This window comes from Podospora bellae-mahoneyi, chromosome 2 (assembly GCF_035222275.1).
Source record: "Podospora bellae-mahoneyi strain CBS 112042 chromosome 2, whole genome shotgun sequence".
Classification (NCBI taxonomy): Eukaryota; Fungi; Ascomycota; class Sordariomycetes; order Sordariales; family Podosporaceae; genus Podospora; species Podospora bellae-mahoneyi.
Window position 1 is genome coordinate 1,833,011 of NC_085881.1, and position 22,185 is coordinate 1,855,195.

Consider the following 22,185-nt stretch of genomic DNA (forward strand, 5'->3'; position numbering starts at 1 on the left):
TGAAGATTAAGATGGTACTTGATTTGGGGTAGGAAGAACAGAGATGTTACGGGGAACAAATGTTGACAGCAGAACTTGACAGCTTCGGTGTGAGGGTGAGTCGAGTCTCTTGGCATCGTTGCTCGGTTCCAGTCTTGTACATACAAATCGGTCCATCTACATGACCTTCTTGTTTGCTCTGCCCAGCTGATGAGAGTATTTCCTACACTACAGTACTGTCGTGTCGGGACATATCAACCACCAATGAAGGTCACGGTCTAACTGCCCATGTTCTTTCACCTGGGTGGGGGCGTTTAACTTTCTGAGGTCCCATGTAACGGCGTGAACGACCACATCCAATGACACTTCCAGGTTTTCCTTCCTGAATATCAACCGCTCCCGAGATCTCATCTCTTACACCTGACCTGCGCAAGCGTCTTATTTGGCAGGCTCAAATTATAGCGAGATCCATGCGGTTCTCAAAGAAAACAATCTAGATGGCATGATAGGAAATGAAGATTGGCGATGTTAAACCCCAAATCGAGAAGCTATCTCCTAGCCGTGGACTCCTGCATGCTGCTTTGATTCCTAGTGCCTCTTCTCTTTGCCAACGAAAGGTGTGTGCAACAAGACCAGGTGGGGGTGTATGCCGAGGCTCTTGTTCCCCCTCAATCATATGCAACGACGTTCCACTTTCCCCGGATTTTTTTCCAACACAACGTGAACACACAGACTTCCTTTCCCCGGATGGCGGGTTCCATTCCGTGGCGACATGCTCTCCCGCCGTGGAAATTCACGACGTCGGTCAAGACCCTAAGCCCGGTTTCTCATGCCTTGGCCTGCCGAAAGAGGTGTTGATGGAAGACTGGCCCACCATCTTCTTCCCATTGATTGAGGGAGGAGGATGGATGTGTGTGTGAATACGAACCAATGAGGGGGTATACCCAAGACTTCTTGACCCCAAAAGCTGGCGGCTGGATCTGCCATTGTTGAGAGCGAGCATGAAAGTGGATGGTGCCTGGTGTAGTGTGCGGGTGAAGGGACCCTGTCAAGCTGGGAGAACCAAGAGGCAAGACCGCCTCCCGTCTCCAAATCACCCTCCCTCAAGCCAGAGTGAGTGGTATAAATCCAGACTCTTCCTCCGCCTGTCACTTTACCTTAGCCTCTCCCCCCTTCTTCACCGACCATCGTGTTCCACTGTACTTCACTCGCTCTCAAGTACATACAACAAACACCGTCGACACTCGTTCGTCAAGAAACTACCAAACCCAACACCAACTAATACTTAATATCCACCCCCCAACCTTCAAAATGAAGTACACCGCTGCCCTCCTCGCCCTCGCGGCCGCCGTCTCCGCTCAGGACATCTCCATCTTTCCCGAGTGCTCCCTCGACTGCATAATCAGCGGCATCGGCTCCGGCACCTCCTGCGAACTGACCGACTTCGCCTGCGTCTGCGAGAACACCCAGTCCCTCATCACCTCGGCCACCCCTTGCGTTCTCGAAGCCTGCGGTGCCGATGTTGCTCTCAGTACGCCCCCTTCCCCTATTCCCATCCCTCTCCCCTTACTAACCTTCTCTCCCAGACGAGGTCCTCCCCGCAGTCGACGAGTTCTGCGCCGGCGTTGGCGGTGGCGACGATGACGCCCCCGCCGAGGACGACGAGCCCAGCGTCACCGCCACCCCCGCCCCTGAGCCCACCGACGCTCCCGCCGAGGATGATGACGACGAGGACGACGAGGACATCGAGCCAACCCCTACCGGCTCCTTCGTTTCCAACATCACCCCTGCCCCCACCAGCAACACCACCATCCCCCCTCCCGTTGAGGAGACCACCACCCCTCCTCCCGTCACTGCTGGCGCCGCCGCTGTTGGATACATTGGCTCTTTGGGCATGCTCGCTCTCGGTGCCATTGCTGCTCTCTAAATGACGTTTCTCATAACCTGGAGTGGTTAGCGACCGTACAAGCAGGGGGGGGATACAAAATGTACCAATACCATCTTGTCTCGAGAGAGAAAGGCTGTACATATCTAGTTGGCTAGATAATGAAGTACAATGGAACATGCAACCGCAGCACATTACCACCTGAGGGTGAAAGAAGTATATATGCCTCATCTCTCTATATAAACGACTAGAAAATTAAAGATGATCAAAAACCGCCAAACAATAAAAGGTTACTAGTGATATAAACGGGCCTTGTGATAAAATAGACGCCATACAAATGCAGTTCATCCCCCGACTGACTGTTTGCCCCATGCTGTGCCTACTCACCTCAAACATATATACCCCTTCCTTCAAGTATACCTCACCTCATCAAACAACCCAGCCCTCACCTGCACCACGCTCGCCATCTCAAACAAAAAGCTCTGCAGCAGCACCACATTCGTCAGCACATGTGATACCGACACCGTCTTCTCCTCCACGATGGTCCCCGCATCCGTCTCCCCGTCCTCTGACGGTGCCAACAATGCATCCTCCCCGCCTCCTTCACCTTCACCTTCAGCGTCATCAGATGCATCCTCCCCACCCTCCGCAGAGTCGGCCGAGACAATAGCTGGTTTCCTATCATAGCTCAATGTAATTGGCTCCACTGGCGGCTTGACCTCCGGGATTCCAATCCTCCTCGCCAAGATACTCTGATCAATCGCCTGGAAAGCCTTGGCTTGCGAGTTGAGGATATCGCCCCGGTTATCCCACGATATAGGCGCCGGGGCACTTGCTACGCTGGTGGGCGAGAAGGACCGGTTGGGGTTAGGTGTCCGGAGAAGCGTGGCATCGTTCATCGGTACAACCCGTTCTGAAGCCACCCGTCTGGTCTCCTTCCTGCCACGGGGACTGCCTGAGCGACTGGGTGTACCGAGCTCAGACAATATGCGCTGGGCAAACACCTCGAGGCCAGAAGGTCGCTCCCTAGATGGGTTGCGAGCCTCGTCAAACATGCCCTTTTCAATGGACGGTGTGCCCGCAACTGTCGGTGCTTGGGAAGACGGGGTTCTAGCCCGGGACGGGGTAGGAATAGGAGGAGCGTGATCAGCAATCTGGAAAGCCTCTCGGCGTTGCTGAAGCAGGTCATCAAATCGTGGAACTTGCTCCCGGTATGCCTCAACCTGGTCGCAAAGAAGCTGGAGAACCTTGAGCAGGCGGGGAAGGCTTGACTGGTTCCACTTGGGACGTCGCCGGCACTCCTTCAGCTGCTGCATTTGGACATATTCGGCGTATTCCTGGGACTCGGGATCCAGGGACGGGTCAGGAAGAGGCAGCTCCTCGTCTTCCTCGTCATCCTCGTCGAAATGGTAGCTTTGTGGGCTTCTCAAGAACCACCCTTCTAGATGCATGTAGCCGCACACAGCAAGGTCGATAACGGCTTCCGTCAGGCATAGATTGGTTTCTACCGGGTTGGTGAAAAACGTTTCGAGCCGGTCAAGCATTATGTTTAGTAGAGGGTCTTCTGGGCGAAGGGTATGTGATCGGACGCTCCGAGGTGCACTGGGAAGACTGTCTGGCACGGCGGGTAATTGGTGGTTATTTGTTGAAGTCTTGGGCGTGATCAACGGCGTTGAGCAGGGGTGGTTTTCTACACGTCCCAATGTGTCCCTGAGTAGATTCTCGTAGAGCTCGTTAAAAGTGTCATCGCCGCCAATGGTACCAGCCAGTGCCATCAGATAGTCAATTTCCTGCGCCTGGGCTCCTGCTGTTCGGTGGTGAGACTCATCGAGCACACCTTCTGTGTCGAGGAGTGTGGTGACTGCGTATCGGTGATGTCTCTTAAGAATCGTCGATACAAGTTGGAGAGTCACATGAACAGTTTGATGATTCTGAGAACGGAGACAGGCGCGTATAAGGTCAACAAGGTTGAAGAGCAAGGGGTCAGCTGCCTCCTCGCTTTTAGAGGCCATCATGGTAGCCAGGTCCAGTGATTTACGTTTCCGAGCAGCGCTGACAATGTCGCCAGAATCTGCAGGTGCGGGCGATACAACGTCGGGTAAAGCAAGAAGGTAGTGAAGAATGAGGTTGATCATGTCGGGATGATCAACAGATTCCAAAATGCGGCGAAGATAAGTCAAGACGGCCACCGACGAGCCACCGTCCACATCGGAAGACTCAAGCAGCGAAGGGTATCTGCGATATATCAGCAAAGTTCATACGACTGACCATTGGGCTGAAGAGAACTTACAAAAGTTGCTGCAGAAAGATGACTTGGAAGTGCTCCAACAAGGTCGATTTGACTTCGACAGACTTACAATGATTCAGAACATCCTGCCAGAAGAGCAGATGGGAGAGAAATGTGTCCACATGAGATAAAAACTCGGATGAGCAGGAGCTCACAATCTCGTAGTTTGATTTCGGATGTTCGTAGTCAGATAATGCAAGACAAGGGGGCACTTCGTTGCTTGGGTGGTCGATCACGAGCTTGCGGCTCAGTTGACTATACAGAGCGCCCAATCCCGTGGCCATGAGCGTTGACAAATCGCTCTCGACAATCCACTGTTCGAGCAGAACCGAGCTTGATGCCGCTTCGATGATATAAAGCAGGCCGGTCCTGGCAAAGTCACCCACCTTGCCCTCATGATGGATGTAGTCCATCAACAGATAAAAGAGGGGGAAGTCCTGTTTCTGGGTCTTCCCCGTGAACTTATCATGGTCGTCAACATGTTTGGCATCATGTAGACCGTGGTGGTGGGACTTGAACCAGGCGGGCAGTATCTCGGGATTCAGACGGATCTTAGTCGTGATGTTGAAAGCCAGTTCAACGATACGGGCCTCAATCTCGGCACTGAGGCGTATGCTGTTTGCGCCAGTTATGCGCACCAGCAGGTTCGTCAAGCTGCCGGAGAAGTTGTCGTTTTCCACAAAGGCTTCCTCCTCGCTTTCGATCAGCGTCGCGAAGAAGAGCACTGCCTCCTTGATGATCCATTCGTTGTAGGAGCTGGTGGCGATTTTGGCCACCGGGATATAAACTTGCTTTGCAGCAGCAAAGGAAATACATGGATGTGGGAGGGGACGTCTGGACTCGTCACTGAGGAGACTTGTCAATTCTTGGAGTCTGATCTCGATTTGTTCGGCGGCTTCATCATCGTGGGCGAGGTTGGAGGAGTGACGCCATGTGTGCTAATTATAGGACATGATCAGAAACGATGCCCCGATTTATTCATAACAGACCTTGGGGAGTCTCACCAATAGCTGACTGTATTCCTTCTCGAAACGGTGTAGGCGACGGGCAGGATCCTTTGCGAAGTCCTTCCGGGAGCTTGCCGACGACAGCGGCGTGTGTGCTAGGAGGCGCGACCACTGTAGATGGGGAGTTAGGGCGAGACCTGGTTCCGGTCCTGGGGCGGTCACGGCTTACAAAATCCATGGTCTGTTTGGCTGCATCTCGAGCACAACTCGAAGCAGCGCAGGCGGCGTTATCTCGTTGAACGACTGATGTCCAGTTGCATGAAGAGGTGCTGTTCCAGATGTCTTGTCGCGAAATTGATTAGATTAGCCGTTTGACCTCGCCTGACGTCCACCGGCCGGCAGCTGCAGCGCTGAGTGAGCACAGACGGCTTTTTCAGGGGTGCCATGCCCTGCGTGCCCGCCTGCAGCCCAGCCTATAATTACAATGCCAAGCATATCGAGATATCCACCAGTTCTCACAATCACAAGCATCACTTTTAGTTTTTGCGCTTCACCGTCTTTCGTCCCGTCGGTGTAGTTCATTGTGAGTCACCTCGAAAGGCCCCCGCGATGGAAGCTTGTGTTTGAAGTTAGGGTCTAGCCGCTTCAACCGCTTCAGGTACCGGTGCCTCTACCTATCAAGACACCCCACGTTGTTGCTCCCCTTGCTGGGCAGGGTCCAACCCCTTTGCAGCTCTCAACTCCAACGAAAAATTCACCGTTGCAACTGACGCAGCAGACAGAATTGCCGAATGGCATCATGTTCTTGCTGCAGGGCTTGCTAGATAGCAGCATTGAAGCCTGATGCGCTGTTGGGTACTGCGACAACTGGCCTTGAAGATGGATCTATACTATCCCAGTGCGGGGAAGCACAAGTCGAGGCTGGTCTCTCTCGCAACCTCACTGCGGCCGAGTCGGCGATAGTTCGCGGGATCGTGGGTCGGATGATGGTCTTCTGCGGCCGCTATTCGCGGCGACCTGCAGAGAGACATTGCACATGCAATATCCAGACCGTTTCTCGCTGCATTGGATTTCACCCCACAAATCGAACACCCTTTATGACTCCCACACATTCGACCACGGCGGCTATCAGCAAATCACCGACCCCTCATAGAGGACCTTTGCCCTTTTTTTGTGTGGTTAGACACCAGTGGGACACCTCGGGGTAGGGTTCTGGTGTGGCAGACCCGTCATCGATCATCATGATTGGAGGCTGAGCAGTTACACGGCAAGCGAATAGGAGAACACCACCAACCTCTTGACCGGGATATGGCAAAGCACTCCCGCTGCTGTCACTCGGTACCTTTGTTCGCCTCGAGTTAAGCCCGTGACTATCATCTACCGAGACCTGCTCCCAAGGCCCACCGAGTGCCTGGGGCCGGGTTTCGGTGTTCCTTCTTAAGCTGGGCCAAGTCGGCCTGTGGCAAGTATTTTTTTATTTTTGCTCCTTTTGGTCTTTGCATTGCGTCAAACTTCAATCTATACTGTATCACACATCTCACCCCTCGTCTCTCATGGGACCTTATCGTCACCATGGGCTTCTTTACGCGCTCCAAGAAAGCGAAGGACACCCCAAAGCCTCCATCTAAACATCAGTCCAGTCGAGCCTCTGGTCAACGCCAATTACCTCCCCCTCTTCCATCAGCAACACCGGCCTCACCACACTTGCAACATGGCCGGCCATACCTTCCATCATCTCCTCAATTCCAGCCCGCTGGCTTGCTCCCTCCACCTTCTGGCTGGGAACCTTATCAGCTACCATACCCATCCCCTCCCATCATTGTGAATCAACATCACTATTATCTTGGCCCGCCACCGCCATTACCACCTCGCGACGACCATTCATCCCGATCTCAACCAAGTGGTAGTAATCACAAGCTCAACCTCGACTCGGCTGTCGATTTAGCAAAGAACCTCTGCCAAGAGGCTGGGATCACCAAGATGTTTGACAGCGCTCTTTCACAATCTCCATTATCTAGCTACGGGGCTGAGCTGGTTGATCAGAGCAATGCCCTCTTGAACCAAGTTTCCAACCAGTTTAATGATGTCTTGACCATGATTGATCGAGACCATTACTCGAGCCACGAAAAGGAGATTCTCGCTTGGCAGCCACAGCAACCACCTCAATCGCAGGAGCTTGTACGGGTTTCAGACTCCTCGCTGAGCGAGAAGAGCATGCACAAACCACCCAAAAGAAGTCACAAAAGGGATCACCCCAAGGGACAGACAACAGCGGCAGCAACAGTTGTCTCGGGAAGCATTTTCTCCAAGGTGGAACTGTATGCGAACTCGAGGCTGCCTATGAACCTGCAGCCTCTCAAGTTGTATGTCTCCATTTTCGCTTTGGCCGTCAGATCCGCTTTTAACACCACTGCAGATACATTCCCACCTACCCCTTACTATGCTTGGCAGCACAGTACTCTGAACGTGTCTACGACAAGCCTGAGGGCGCCGAGAGCGATGCCCACGTCGATGCAGATTGGCGAGCTGGTACAAAAGCCATGGTCATCAAGTCAATGCCGATGGATTACATGAACACAATTGTCTTTTCCATTCGTGGTACGGCAACGTTTATGGATTGGACGGTCAATCTTAAGACCGATCCAGCGTCTCCATCTGGCTTTTTGGTACGCATCTGACTCGTCCTTTTGAGCAGTCTCGTAATTCTAACCTTTATCAGGATGACCCTGACAACCTTTGCCACTCCGGCTTCCTTTCGGTCGCTCGCAAGATGGTGATTCCTGTCGCCCGTCGCCTCCGGCAGCTGCTTGAGGAGGACCCAAACCGTGCTTCTTACTCGCTCTTGATCACGGGTCACAGCGCAGGAGGAGCTGTCGCTTCCCTCCTCTACATGCACATGTTGTCCACTTCCAAGGCGGCAGAGAGCGAGTTGAACATCGTCGCCGGGTTCTTCAAACGCATTCACTGCATCACCTTTGGGACACCGCCGATCAGCCTTCGACCGCTCACCAAGCCCGAGGACTACGAGCGTCGCCCTCAGCTCAGAAAGAGCTTGTTTCTCAGCTTTATCAACGAAGGTGACCCGGTGGCGAGAGCAGACACGGCCTATGTCAAGAGTTTATTGGAGCTTTTCGTTGCCCCTGCGCCGCCTGCCATCATCAGCTCTCGAGATGCTGCGAATAAGAAGGTCCGCACGAAAGAGAAGGCTCTCAGCAAGAGCTCGAAATCCTCTTCTGGTCCGATCTGGAAGGTGCCGCCCAACAGACTGAGCAATGCCGGTCGAATTGTGGTGTTGAGGTCCGGGGATCCAAAAGCCAGGTCAAAGGGAAAGAAAAAGACAGTAGAGGAGCGCCTGAACGAGGGTGTGGTTGCTCAAATCACGTCTGATGAGCAACTACAGGGTGTAATCTGGGGTGATCCTGTCGCTCACGTCATGAGACTGTATGCTGGCAGGATCGAGACGCTTGCTGTCGGTGCTGTCACCGGGCGAGGATACTGATGATGAAAATATCCTGGATGGAGTTTTGGATTTGATTTCTCTGGGGATGATACCAAGGACGGGCGTTTCCATTGGCTTTTTATTGCACGAGACATGAGACATGACAAGTACATACTAGAAAAAGGCACAAAACATCCCGATAACAGTTTGGGAAATGTTACGAGTATCTTTTTGTACCACACACATCACTACACACTACTTGAAATATATCCCATACCATGTTACAACGTATTCTCGCTGTCACACACTCTGTACAATGATGATCAGGGATATGTATGCCAACAATAAACCCGAGCCCCTGACAGTCATTGTGTGGGGGTGGGGCGGCACCGATGACGGCGCCGAGCGATGCGTGGCCCGATATGGAAACTCCGATAAGAATTTCTACCCCGCCGAGCCCCACCGTTAACACCGGCTCCGAGCCTCCGTTAGACTGGAATCATTCTATTTGTTGCCCGTAGAGGTACTCGCGATCTGGAGGAGAAGTATCAAGGAAGGAGTAACGACAGCCCTCATCTTATAGACAGTCAAGATGGATCTAGACCCAAAGATTCGTATGTTGATGCCAAATGGTTTCCTCAAACAACAACCCCCAAAGCTAATCACAGGTTACAGCGCAATACTCAACCGGCGACCCCAACTCCTTTGGTTGGCAAACCGGAAGAAGAAGATGGCCCATCATCATCGTCAGTAACCTCCCCTTTCTCTCCCGAAACATCCCCTCTGACTCCTCCCCGCCAGACCCAAGCCATAGACGACACCTACCGCGCAGTAGCCCACTGCCCCGACCCCGAAAAGCAAACCGAAGGTAAGCGCATCGTCGAAGCGCTCACCAAACTTAAATACGAAGTCCAGCACGACCGCGCCCTCACCCCCCTCCCCGACGATGGCTATCCCGATATAGCCACCTACAACGCCGAGCTCGAACAGCTCAACTCCCCAACCTGGCTGAAATCCCCCTGGCTCTACACCGAATGCTACCTCTTCCGGCGCATTGCCACCTCCTTCGCCCTGTCCAGCCACTGGAAAAACTACGATGTATTCGCCCGCCAAAAAACCTCCACCTTCCGCTCCTCCCGCCCCGCCGTCCTCGAGCTCGCCGCCAGATACAAGGACTTGATGTCCCAGCTCCAAAACCACCCCGACCAGCCCCGCGAGGCGCAGGAGTTGCTCTTCGCCGAAATGGCCGAGATCTGCCTCTGGGGCAACGCCACTGACCTATCTCTGCTCACGTCCCTCACGTACGAAGACATCCAAGCCCTCCAAGGGAGCGAAGCCCGCAAGAAGGCAGAGGCCAACATCCTGGTCAACGACCTCCCGTCTTGCTTCGCCCACCTTCTCGAAGCGAAACAATCCGGCAAAAAAGAACGTCGGGTCGACATCGTCCTCGACAATGCTGGCTTTGAGCTGTTTGTTGATCTCGTCTTGGCTGGGTACCTCCTCTCTGCTGGATTGGCCACACATGTCGTCTTACATCCAAAGTCAATTCCCTGGTTTGTCTCCGATGTTTTGCCGTCCGACTTTGCCGCTTTGTTGAACGCACTGGCGGCGCCGAGGTGGTTTTACGAGACGCCCTCTGGGGAGGAGGAGCTACAGGGGAAGACGCCAGAGAAGTTATCTGACAAGGAGGTGGAGGAGTTGGGGTTCTTGTTCCAGGAGTGGAGCAGGTTCCATGCTGAGGGGCAGTTGGTCTTGAGGCCAAACAGAGTGTGGACCGGGCCGGGTAGCTTCTGGAGACTGCCCAAGGAAGCGCCAGAGTTGGTGGAGGACTTGAAGGGGAGCGAGGTGGTGATTTTTAAGGGGGATTTGAACTATAGGAAGCTGGTTGGAGATGTGAGTTTCTCTTCATGTTTACTGTTTTCTTCTTTTGCGACCGATGCTAACAGAGACTGTGTAGGCTGCTTGGGATCCCACTACCCCTTTCACAGAAGCCATCGGTCCTCTTGGTCCTGGTTCTGGGCTCAACATCCTCGCTCTGAGAACGTGCAAGGCCGATGTCGTTGTTGGTCTTCCTCCCGGAAAAGACGAGGAGCTCAAGGCGCTCGAGGATGGCGGTGGTGACTCTGGAGCGCGCAAGTGGGCTTGGAACGGAAAGTGGGCTGTTGTCTCCTTCTCCAAGGGGTCATGAGCGGAGGATTTGTCATGGATCTGTCTGTTGATACAGGAAGCAAGGCACCGGTAGCATACTAGAAAGTCAATTTTTGGCAATAGATGAACTAGCTGATTAACCAAATCGGTGTCCATACTGCGCTATGTATTTGGGGTGGGTGGTATGCTAATTAAGTAGCCGCTATACTTGACAATTTTATAGTATTCAGACGCTGGGACTGGAGCAACAATAATGATGTCGGCTCATGCCCGTCGGTGTTCCGTCCAATCATGCTGTGCTACCGACTCATGTTAGCGGCGGTGACACTCGACTACACTCGTTCCCAGCAACGCTTACCTAGTTCTTCCGTCCAAATTGTGTTTTCCCTGAATAACCCGACATATTTGCAAATGCAACCTGGCGCTGATGCTGATGGGTACCATACCCGCACTTCCCAATGTTACCAGAACCCTTTAGCAGCAAAAAAAAAAAAAATTAAAAAAAAAATTAAACAAATGCCCCATGTAACCCCGTTCATATTAGTGTTCTCTTGATGGAAGGAGTCCGTACCCAAGCTCCGCACCTGGCCTCTATCCCGTTTCCAGTTGGTCTTCCACTGTACGTGACTTCGGAGACTTGGCCCTACTCGATGCTCCTGTCTGCTTCTCGCCCTCCTTCTCAACTGCATCGTTCTCTTGTTCCTCACAAGAGTCAAACTCCATCTCGGGGTTGGAAACTGTCGCCTGAGAGTCCACATATGTTTTCTCTTCTTGCTCCGATTCCATGTCTGCATCCTCTTCTGGTTCGTACCCCACAAGGCTTCTACCGGTGATGCCCCTCTGCGCCCTGATGACGCTGGCCCGGAGCTCGGCATCTGTCGTTTCCTCTGGTTATTTGTGTAGCCTCGGCGTCAACGTCCATCTCGTCCTCGCTGGAGCTGCCGTCTTTGTCCTCCCAACCGTCCTCGGTGTCATACAAGTCCAGATCAAACTCAGTGTCGGTCATCGAATCCTCGGGGTATTCCTCCGGCAGAGTCTGGCTCGAACCGACATCAACGTCTTTAAGCCCCTCGCCAGAGCCATTCTGCCTCCAACACCCAGCCCCTTGATCATAAACCGGAATTGCTACCTATTTGTTAGCCTCTCTCATCGTTCAGCAAACACCCCCACCCAAGTCAAACTTACTCCGCCCAAACCAAGTACACTTCGAACAAGGCAGATGCGCACAAGTCCTCCAATACATTGATACCGACCTTCTACTGCCCCTCTTTTCTTCCTTGCCCCTTTCCTCCGTCCCCCTGGGACCCAAACTCGGACCCAAACTCGCACCCCTCCTCCTAACTGACTCAAACCTCTGCCTCAGCACAACCTGCCTACAAAAAGTATCCCGATTCGGGCCCTTGTTACAAGAACAACACTTCCAGTACCTCCCCAACCTCTCATAATCCCTACATTCCTCCTTCGGACACTTCCAATCCACATTCTGAATCTTCCCGCGTTTCTTGTACACCTTTCCCCCCTCCTTTGACTTGCGGCAGAATTTGCCCAGAGGTTTTTGGGTGGTCGGGTCGCGGGGGGCGAGAGGACAGAAAACTTTCAGCTTTCCGTGGTGGCCGCATTTTTTGTGGCGGTAGTAGACTTTGTGGCACATCTTGGGGGGTTTCTGGGCGGATACCTAGGCTCCGTGAGGTGTGGGAGAGTATTTGCATCTGTTGTTATGATTGTGTCGGTGTGGGGGTGGTCGTGAAAAAAGCCGTTCTTCGTGGGGGGTTGGAAGGGTTGGCAGATGGGAAAAAGAAGAAAAAAAGATGTGTTTGAATAAAGAACGAGGGAAGATAAGACACTGTCTTTGGCTTGTGTATCCTGCTTAGAAGAAACTGGGTAAGATTGTTGCTTCGGCCCAAGACAAAAATAGCACTGTATATGTTGAAATATCTACTATTCTTGGTGCAAGAGAAGATAGAGATACCTTGGAGAAATGTGATTGCAAAGAAGAAATTGAGTTCGCAGTTGGAAAGACAATCTCTGCTTTGGCACGCAAGTGAAACCCAATTCATTGCAGGAACCATCCTTCTGATGCCCCAACAATGAGGGAAAGAGCGGCCCCGGATGAGGCACCCAGTATCCACCCTCATGGGCGCTAGGGAACGAAAAGTCGGAGTTGTCCCACGCCATATCCATTCTACTATGGGGTGAATGGATGTTTGGGTCATTGACGCCATGGTCATAATACGTAGCCGCGATCGAGACCAACTGGTGGGGATAGAACGTTTTGCCTTGCCACGTGGATGGATACGAGCGTTGGTTGTTTACTAGCATGGATACTGGTCACGAATTTAGCCCTTTTTCCCTTTTCTCAACGGTGGACGCTGTTGCCACTTACATTTATAATTGTCTAGGCAAGAGAGAGATCATGGAACATGTCATGAGGGAGGAAGAACAGTTTGATGTCGATGACAAAACATGTCCAAGAGATGCGATAATAAGATGAAAGAGAAAAGGAAAGGAAAGAAAAGAAAAGAATCATCTGAAAAACAAAGGGCCCTGGCCTGACACTGAAAAAGGGAGGCAACCAACTAGCCAGCATCTCCCTGGCCCAGGTCAAGCTTTGTTTGATCTTCCCGTCCTGCTCTTCTCCTTCACTCTCCAACCAGCTAAGCCATCAATGACATCAACATCATGAATCCAACCCCCGTCTCTCACAGACGGAATCTCGCCAAGCAGTGGCATACCTAGACCATGGTCTGATTTTCAAAAAGCCTCCTTCCTATCCTGATAAGATCCGCTTAAGTTTTCATGTCCGCCGCCGCAACACCAGGTGGGAGTCAAGGGGGTAGCGTGGTTGATAGTTCCTCCACCTCAACACCCCACCACGGGTCGCGTCCACATGTCTGTGTGAAGTGATGGCACAAAGCTGAGCCATGTTGTGCCACGGGACTTTTGGCAAGCCCTCTTCTCCATACGGAATTCAACTGGCGCACGCCATCTGCCGCCTTCCCCGACACATCAAAAAATCCATGGTAAATATCCCACCTGGAAGCCCACTGTCTCACAGGGATTGTGATATCCAGTCGGGTTTTTGCCTTCGGAGGAGGAGGTGGCTGGGTTGGGATTCGCTACACTTACGGCGTACTACTTTGTCGTTATCAATCAGTCACCCACAACATATGTTGTATGCAGTGTCGATCTCGATAGGGCCAGGGGTGCCCAGCAGCCGATCCCCCTTTAGTGCTGATCATGGATCTTGACGCGGGCTCTAGTCCCAAACCGGCAAAGTGTGAACACCACAGAAGCACTGCTTCTGCATTTTCGAAGCACTGGTACTGGCAACCGGAGGTGGCTGTGTTGACTTGAAGCTTTATGCTTCCCCTCATCGTCAGCACCAACCCCAGCCTGCGAAGGAGCAATCGATGACGTTCATCAACATGATACTTTTTTTCCCGCAAAGATGCTCGAGACATTGACGCCTCACAGCCTCAGGAGCGCATGGTTTGGACCATGTCCCTGTCCCTGTCCAAATGGTCGCGACGAGACATCTTCTCCGCCTTTTGCCCATCCATCGTACTTTGGTAAATAGTGGCGGTGCACAGCAGGCTCTGCTTCAAACAGGTCTGCACCTGAGCTTTTTTTGCTGCCGTCCCTGTGTCGCGTGTCGCATGTCGGATATCTTGCAGGTCTCAGTCGGGGGTTTGGGTTGGTAGGCATATCGAGATTTTTGGCATGCGGAGGCGGAGCTGTCTTGGAGCATGTGTCAACCATAGTTCTCCTGAGCCTTGTGCGTGTGAGCAAAACAAGACGATAGAAACCAAATAATCGGATGCTGGGCGAAGTCCTCTTCAGCTGTGGGTAGCTTCGTGCGAGTATCGGACCTGGGATTGTCGTTCAAAAATACCCGAGGCGGCGCAAGGTCCCGACCGTTCGGAGCTGTGTGCCGGAGCTGCGGAGCTATACCAGCTGCTTCTTGGAGCTATCGGGTCCGCGCCGAGACCAACTGCAACTCAACCCGGCGCCCTGATTGGAGCAACCCTTGTCTCAAGAGATCTCCCTCTGCCGATGACAAGCTTTTGTTCGCAAATCTGTAAATCGACGTTCCTGACAATACTTCACCCCGTGGACCAGCGCTTGTCTGTCTCAGCTTTGTGCCACGCTTGTCTCGAGCCCACTTCCAGCACTGGCCACGTTTTCTGTACAACTCCGTCTACCACAATCCTCCATGAAGCCGGGACTCGTCTTTGCGCACGGGTGGCATAGGCGCCACGTGCGTTCACCGGCTGTAAGAAGCGTGCTGCTCGTGGTAGTTGATGACTTGGGGTTGAACAATGCCGTAGATGGCTGCCAATAATTGGGACCCAGACTGCTGACGCGACAGATTGGGCCCCTCATGGCGGCCATACTTCCTCGTTCTGTTTGGGGCATGTACACCGTCTTGACCTGTTGGTCACTTTCTGGGAATACTGTTCCACTTGTCAACTCCAATGGCGCGAGAGGTACTCAGCCTCACGGGGTAGGGCATCAAGACGGCAAACTCATGAGCAGTCAACGTCATCCTCACCTATCGATGCCTCCATCGAGAGTCCTATATAAGACGCAGTTCGTCCTCCCTGTCGAGGTCGATGTGATCTGCATCAGCATCACCAGCTTCCCAAGTCGCCTTTGTATCCTCACTCGCCTCCATCCGCATCGATCCTTCAAACAAACATCATCAACACATCCACCACGAGATCAACGGCGGCCCACCTAAAATTCCCACTTGGGGCTAGAACCAGTTCGACTCCGCTCATTACCAACAACTCAGGGCTAGACTGAACTGTTGCCTTCTGAACCTCTCTTCTCTTTGAAGGCTTCGGTAAGATACTCTGTCAATAGAGATCTAGCGGCCGAGCTTTCTCCAAGTCGGTGGCGGACAACAAGAAACCATATTGACTGAGACCTTGTCTACAGCTTAGGCTCTTTTACTTCGAGTTCGACAAAGCCCCCTGTGACAACGTGGATACTGACTGGCTGGGCCACCGGCTTCACTCAAGCCTTGAGACAATTGTGCAACCATCAACCACTTGGGTGCCAATTTAGCAACGAAGATCACAACTTCAGCGAAAACGCCATATCAAAACCGCCTCCGTATCCGCTGCACAGCAAACACAGTATCAGTTCGAATCTCCACACAATCTCGCCAACAGTCTCCGACTTGTCTCTCAATCTCACAAAGCCAACTTGGCTGACTGAAAGCTCCCTCTGGCGAACGCTGCTTTCCGAGACAATTGCCTGATATTCCCTTTCCCAGCAACAAGTCTCAACATTCTGAAACGGGTTTGAAAACGCACACCCGAGATCATTGTCCAGTTAAACCACTCTCGGCTCCATTGACTTCAAAGGAGGTTCGGATACGAGATACCAAGTCAGCTCAGGACAGGCGCAGTAAAAACAGGCGCAATCCGTGTTTCGGCATCACCAAACGCAAAAAACCAGCAAACCACAGACAAGATGTGTACTTACTTCTATCTCCATCACCACCACATGCCACCCTGCACCCGCAACATCGACATGGTGGTACACTACAGCTTCTGCCCCAACTCCACCATCGACAGTGCAGGTGCTCAGCAGCCGTGCGACAGCCCGCATTTTGACAACACCCAGAGCGTCGACTACAACGATCCCTGCGCCTCCGGTGGATGTCTCGTTTCGGCCGACTGCACCTCGGGCGGCTGCCGTCTCGAGCAACTCAACGGCCGTTGGGTATGCTGCCAGTGCAACGGCCGCGGCAATGAGTATCGCTGGTGTCGCCACCGCATGCGCAGCAGCCCAGATACCTTTTGCTACCACGTTTGCTGTAGTGGGTGCAAGGCCGATAACAAGTCATCATCGTCGTCGAGTTCCAGCTCCAAACGCAAGGGTGCCAAGTAGGTCGGTGATAAAACTGAAGGACAGGGGCAAATTAGAACGTTGTCATGACGATATGAAAAGATGAAAAGATTTGGGTAGCCGAAGGATTTTGGAAGACTGGAAGGAGAGCAGAGGGGAAGCTCAGGTCAACCTTCACAACTCCGGATGAACCTCTGCGATAAACCCAAAGAGACCTCACCCGGCCCGACTTGACGGTATCACCGCCAACACCTGTTTCTTCTTTCCGTCCCCTACCCGTTCTTGTTTCTGAAGACCGCTTGGGAGCGACAAATGGCGGCCGGTGGAAACGTTGGGGCACGCGTGACGCGTGGAGGGCCCCGAACGAGGGGCCAATGTGAATGACCGATCATGAGATTTGGGCGCTAGGTTCTGGCATGATGATTTTTCTTTTCTTTTGATGGATCTCGTATGAGCTGGCCGGCCGGTGTGGACTAACGGCAACTTGGCATCTGTAACCATCTCGGTGTTGTCGCGTGTTGATAGGCGAAGGTGCCCTAAACCCACCCACCCTTGAGACCTCGACCGGCCAGTGCTGTAGGGAACTTCTCAACACCCCTTCGGCAAGATTTGTGTATCTTTATCTTTCTTCGTGTAACAATAGCGGGCCGGATCTCCCCTTGAGGAAGGCCCAAGTTAGTGACTGCGATCAAGCGATGAGGCTTTTGGTGTTTCACAGATCCTGCTGGTATTCTCGCTCGTGTTGTTTGCCCGAACCGACAGGTGAAGCTGCTTGATTCGATGGAGCAGGGATAGATTGAAACCAGGAAAATTGCTTGGTCAGATCTGTTGACCCAACTGGTCAGTTCAATCCTCTAGTTCCATGCGGTATCCAAACGAGCTTCCGGTTTCTGCAGCCATGCTGCTGGCATCGAGGGTGGGTGGCCCGTTTGGAAGGCCGCCCCCACCCTAATGACCACAGGTATTGACATCTTGCTTGAATATTGAATGATAATAGTGACTGATTAGTATCCCAAAAGGGCCGGCCGTCCAGGGTGACTTCTTTGCCATGGAGTCCTACACCCGGCCCAGAGGCATCAACACAGCGCATAGACAAACGGGAGGCCACCAGAGAAGTCGTTCGGAATGAAAACCAGATTCAGTAACTTTGGAAGAAACGATACAATGATTAGTTTCGTTTCGAAGAACGCTATAAAGAAGATGGAGAGCGTCCGCCGCTTGGTGGTTGAAGTAACGAGGAGTATGGCGGGAGCGTCCTCTGATAAGTAAGCAGCAGCCCTGGTAAGAGAAGTTGACACCCCCGAGGCACTCTTTCGGTGCCTGGGATGCATTCTGTGGCCTTGAATATGGCACTAACGATCCAGGTCTCAAGCCGAATTCAAAAAGGAGCGATCCACAAGCCCACTCCCCTCCCCAGCAGACACGACTCCAGTCTCGACGACGTAGGGATCCGCGGTTACGAAATGTGTCATCAGGTAGCCTATGCCTTGCCGTGTGAGCACGTTAAGACGCAGATAGTCTACTGTGCCAATGCAATCCTCGAAAATAGCGCCGATGGGGGTGAAGTCCAGGGCAGCTCTGCGGCCCGATCTTCCTCGTCATCCGCAAAGCCGAAACACAAGACAAAGCCAGTTTCTGAGCCCTCGAGGTCCGATAGGAAGAACCAAGGCTCGGGGTCGCCGAAAGCCATGTCGTACAAGCAACCCTGCGCCAACTTGACGATCCAGTCCTTGCCATACCCGATGCCGCCGTCTTTCGCAGAAAACCCCGACTTCTTCACGTCATCCCTGCCATCCCCCAACTGCCCACTGTCTGATTGCCCATTCGGAATGAAAGGTCGGTGTTGGACCTGTTGTTGGTGCGGGAAAAGCGAGAATAGAACTGGACGTTGTGGGTGCGTGATGCTTGTCGAGGGGAATATGTTGCGATGTGAACACTTGTGTTGTAACGAGTGTGAACCGACTAGCATAAGAGACAGTGTGTAGGACTGAGCAGGGAATCTGCATCAGGAAACCGGCGAGGCTTTCCTCATGTCTATGGATTCGTTGGATCGGGATAAAATGGTACGATGTGTGCATGGTAACGACAGCAGATTCCTTCCTTGCTTCCCAGCCGGCTTCTCATGAAATAGCAGGTGACCCATGTCTCTCGCGTCATGTATTCCAGTTCAGCCCGTTTTTTCCGAGGAGACGGGTATCGAGAGGGCGTCTTCCGACCTAGCCAGGGAAGGGTCTAGGGGATATTTGAAACAAACCCAACTGTTTGTAACGTTGCTTTCCTGCCAGATCCTTTCAGCCGTTGAAAAGCCTATGTGTTGAGCATTTCAACGACTCAACCTTGACTTGACGCAATCGTGGTTCAAGCGTGACAGACATCCGGATTCCGATCGAACACCTTGCAGCTGATGGCTTCGTGAAACTTGCAACCGGAAGATATTGCCCTCTCTGGCACAGATCAGATCAACGTGGCGCGCGGCCTCGGATCAGGCATGATGCACATGGACGATAGTCTCGTCTCACCACTTGTCCACCATAAGCACTTCTCGAAGATCTAGGGACTTTGGTGCGCGTCTACGCTGCATGCGCGGAATCATGAAATCTCTCCGGTGCAAGACATGGCTGGTTGAGAGATGCCCCCCACGACGCTTCCCACCCACAATGTAACTGTGATGACGCTGCAGATAATGCCAGGCTGCCAATGACACAATTTAACAGGCTGACCGATGAGTTAAATCTCGATAAAGATCGGAAACAGGACGTGTGATGTTCACGCTTAGCTGCAACCATGCGCCATGCGTGTAATATGCGGCCTGCACTATCCAGGGCATCCAGAAATTGGCCCGGGGAGCGAGGGGTAGTAACAGGCAGAGTGTGATCGATAACCCAGCTGGACCCCTATGAATTCTCGATGACCAAGGTTGTGCGAAAATGAAGAACTGCGTTGAAATCTCGAAGAGATCGAACCTTTGACCCCGTATCCGGGATGCAATGGCAAAGTGCCCTGGCAACGTACAATCGATTACCGGGAGCCTGGTCGTTGGGTCAGATCGGGCAGCCGGGGGCAGGGGTGTCAGCAAACACTGTGCAACGGTAGACGTTGGTTGTTGTTCTGATTGGTTGGTAGCCCTGTACGAAGAAAGCAAGGCGAAGCGCCGCAACTTCACACCTCCGGAGACAGGCCCGGAGACGAAATAGAACGCTACAGGCTGGACAGATCACGGATGATTGTCAGGCTCCTTGTGGGTGAATTCGTATCGGGAATGGGTGTTCTGAAGGTAATTCGAGGAGACAGCTGATCACCACACAGTCTTCTTTTCTTTTTCCAGAACAAGGAGGGTTGTCATGCTCACGATCGCGACACCCTCATGAGGCGTCAGGACTTTCAAAGCCGGATCGTGGTGGCGGTCTCGCAGTGCAGAATCATTTGCATGACTGGAAGTCACAAGGAAGGCGGCCAATAGATGGGCCTTGTTGAGTATCCTGAAGAACTAAACAGTCTCGGGATGGTGTCCATGACAGTCTTGGGGGTGCCGAAGGTCTTCGGGATAGGGAAAGGTATAAGATGACGGATACCGACATCTCTTCCTCATGAGTGTAGGCGTACACAAACCGAGATTTGTATCCTGAGTGACCACCTGTCAGCCTAGACACAACATCTCGTGGGCACGGGACAGAGCAGCTCAGTCGAAGACACACCTTTCACACTCAACTCCCTCTCAAGCCCTCTCTTGATTTGAATCTTAAAGCACCTCTCGTGCTCCCACGCCCAATATCCACCATGTGCCACGGACATCCGCATATCCACGGCTGTGGCCATCAATCCATGACTTGGCATTACTGCCCGTCAGCCCTGATCGACCTTGAGACGGGGTACGAGACAGCGTGCTCCAATGTCACCTTTGCTGCTCCCCAGCCATCCAATGCCGCCTGTGTGCTGATCAATTGCGATTACCGCAGTGGGGGCACAGGGTGGACGTGCTGCAACTGCGGAGGGCGTAACACGAGCGGGTGGTGCAAGAACATGTCACCCAATCCCAAATGGGAGAAGAACACGATCACCAACGAATGGGAATGGATCGAGACCTGTGACCACGGGTGTTGTCGGAATTGTGCCAAAGACCGTACGTCCTGACCCCCTCCTGATAACCCTCCCGGCTTCCACTGTTCCACGGCCAAGCCCCAGGTGTGGTTCCTGACACGCACCCAGCCTCGAGCAACTACGGCGAACCCAGCCGCAAAGACGGGAAGAGAAGTAAGGATTCTCGAAAACACCGCCACCGAACACAAGGAGAAGCCGGGTCTTCTTCGGCAGCTGATCCCATGGCCTCGTACAACATCACGCTGGACTACAGCAGCAAAGAGTCGAGGGGATTGTCCCGGAAAGAGGGAAAGTCGTCCTCGGGGCACAAGAAGAAATAGGCGAAGATCCATGGCGAAAAGCGGAAGGCAAAAGGCGAAAGGCGAGTGTTGAATTCCTGTACCATGTGTTTATAAGAACATGTATATTTGTACCATAGCAACTTGGGCTCTCAACGGGCCCAAGCACGGCGGTGTTTTTTAGAGCATTTTCATGGCACATAGCTAGGCATGGGAAACAGGATAGGGATAGGAAGCAGAAAAAGATCAAGGGCTTACATGATGGAGCATGGAGGCTGGCGGTGACCTGCACAGAAACGAGGCGGGATTAGTGTGTTCGTTCTTGGCTTGCTGTTTTGGAGTTTTGAATTAATCGAGGGCCGGTTCCTTTGTGCGTTGGGGCGGCCGGCGAAGCCTGACGGAGATCGAATCATCGATGAAAGGCCGAGATGGAGATATAATGAACGAAGAGATGACTTGATTCTTGGTGACTCATGCGTTTGTTCCAATGGCAGGTGATTACTGTTGGTGACTCTGAAAACAGTTGGCTGGCTCATGCCAGTAAAAGATGGCCGGTCAGGTGTAGGTAAGATTTGAAGAAGGAGCGGTCTGCCATCTGTTGATATATGGGCAGGAGCGAGTGGTGGGTAATAAAAAACCGAAGGGAAGGACCTCTGGAGGGTCTGGGTCCCGTCTGGATGAGCTTAGGTGGGCGGGCAGCTGAGAAGGCATTCCAAGATGGGTGGTATATAATGCGTACTATACAGCCGACGGTTTTCGGCATGTTGTGCTTCGTGTGCAACTGGAAATAGAACGGTGAACACCCACAATCTAGCTACCAAGATCGAACCAACCCTGTCTCGGGTCAGGCATCCCTGCATGGGCATGGAGCGACTTGTGGCACATTGCTCTGAGGTTGTGAATCGACGTCGCCGAAGAGATCGGTGTTGAGTGCCGTCATTTGACTGTGATGCCATGGGACATGAGCCGACTTTATGGACGAGCTTGTGGCGGGTGTGGTTAACGACTGGCCACGGAAGGGTCTAGATTTGCTCGGCCAGCTGCATACCTACCTGAGCCAACCAGCTTTAACGGAATTGGGTCGGATGTTCATAATACGGAATGAAAGCTGTCTCAAAACATGGCGCCACCGACAACATCGTATGTCTACATTTTTGATCAGATCGCCTAGCAGTGATGAGAGCTGGGCATTCAGATCAGGACCGTCAGGTGCCCTAGGCAAGCTCACTTTGTTGCAAGACACCTACCTGCCCGTCACCTATCAC

At 52.8% G+C, this 22,185-nt stretch overlaps 8 protein-coding genes across 8 annotated transcripts; 6 read left to right on the plus strand and 2 right to left on the minus strand.

Annotated features, from left to right (window-relative positions):
- The first annotated feature begins 671 nt into the window (after window positions 1-671).
- On the plus strand, window positions 672-2,160 carry QC761_204130 (uncharacterized protein). Its single transcript, XM_062876140.1, has 2 exons — window positions 672-1,510; window positions 1,566-2,160. The coding sequence occupies exons 1-2, from the start codon at window positions 1,291-1,293 to the stop codon at window positions 1,904-1,906; spliced, it is 561 nt and encodes a 186-aa protein (XP_062734705.1). The 5' UTR covers window positions 672-1,290; the 3' UTR covers window positions 1,907-2,160.
- QC761_204140 (uncharacterized protein) lies at window positions 2,025-5,666 on the minus strand. The gene is made up of 4 exons (XM_062876141.1): window positions 5,328-5,666; window positions 5,156-5,269; window positions 4,155-5,089; window positions 2,025-4,099 (listed from the first exon to the last, which is right to left on the minus strand). Exons 1-4 carry the CDS (start codon window positions 5,334-5,336, stop codon window positions 2,275-2,277), a joined length of 2,883 nt encoding a protein of 960 aa, XP_062734706.1. The 5' UTR covers window positions 5,337-5,666; the 3' UTR covers window positions 2,025-2,274.
- QC761_204150 (uncharacterized protein) lies at window positions 5,579-8,597 on the plus strand (the record flags this gene model as incomplete). The annotated part of the gene is made up of 3 exons (XM_062876142.1): window positions 5,579-7,461; window positions 7,515-7,764; window positions 7,818-8,597. The coding sequence occupies exons 1-3, from the start codon at window positions 6,671-6,673 to the stop codon at window positions 8,595-8,597; spliced, it is 1,821 nt and encodes a 606-aa protein (XP_062734707.1). The 5' UTR covers window positions 5,579-6,670.
- Window positions 8,598-9,129: 532 nt separating this feature from the next.
- On the plus strand, window positions 9,130-10,831 carry HRT2 (Hairy/enhancer-of-split with YRPW motif protein 2; the record flags this gene model as incomplete). Its single annotated transcript, XM_062876143.1, has 4 exons — window positions 9,130-9,151; window positions 9,213-9,283; window positions 9,339-10,430; window positions 10,495-10,831. The coding sequence occupies 4 exons, from the start codon at window positions 9,130-9,132 to the stop codon at window positions 10,723-10,725; spliced, it is 1,416 nt and encodes a 471-aa protein (XP_062734708.1). The 3' UTR covers window positions 10,726-10,831.
- Window positions 10,832-11,276: 445 nt separating this feature from the next.
- On the minus strand, window positions 11,277-12,336 carry QC761_0035550 (uncharacterized protein; the record flags this gene model as incomplete). The annotated part of the gene is made up of 4 exons (XM_062872310.1): window positions 11,277-11,572; window positions 11,646-11,810; window positions 11,871-12,058; window positions 12,113-12,336. 4 exons carry the CDS (start codon window positions 12,334-12,336, stop codon window positions 11,277-11,279), a joined length of 873 nt encoding a protein of 290 aa, XP_062734709.1.
- Window positions 12,337-16,166: 3,830 nt separating this feature from the next.
- On the plus strand, window positions 16,167-16,586 carry QC761_204170 (uncharacterized protein; the record flags this gene model as incomplete). Its single annotated transcript, XM_062876144.1, has 1 exon — window positions 16,167-16,586. One exon carries the CDS (start codon window positions 16,167-16,169, stop codon window positions 16,584-16,586), a length of 420 nt encoding a protein of 139 aa, XP_062734710.1.
- A 1,421-nt stretch (window positions 16,587-18,007) lies between these two features.
- Window positions 18,008-18,529, plus strand: QC761_204175 (uncharacterized protein; the record flags this gene model as incomplete). Its single annotated transcript, XM_062876145.1, has 1 exon — window positions 18,008-18,529. One exon carries the CDS (start codon window positions 18,008-18,010, stop codon window positions 18,527-18,529), a length of 522 nt encoding a protein of 173 aa, XP_062734711.1.
- Window positions 18,530-20,063: 1,534 nt separating this feature from the next.
- Window positions 20,064-21,498, plus strand: QC761_204180 (uncharacterized protein). The gene is made up of 2 exons (XM_062876146.1): window positions 20,064-20,664; window positions 20,751-21,498. The coding sequence occupies exons 1-2, from the start codon at window positions 20,322-20,324 to the stop codon at window positions 20,960-20,962; spliced, it is 555 nt and encodes a 184-aa protein (XP_062734712.1). The 5' UTR covers window positions 20,064-20,321; the 3' UTR covers window positions 20,963-21,498.
- Window positions 21,499-22,185: the final 687 nt, after the last annotated feature.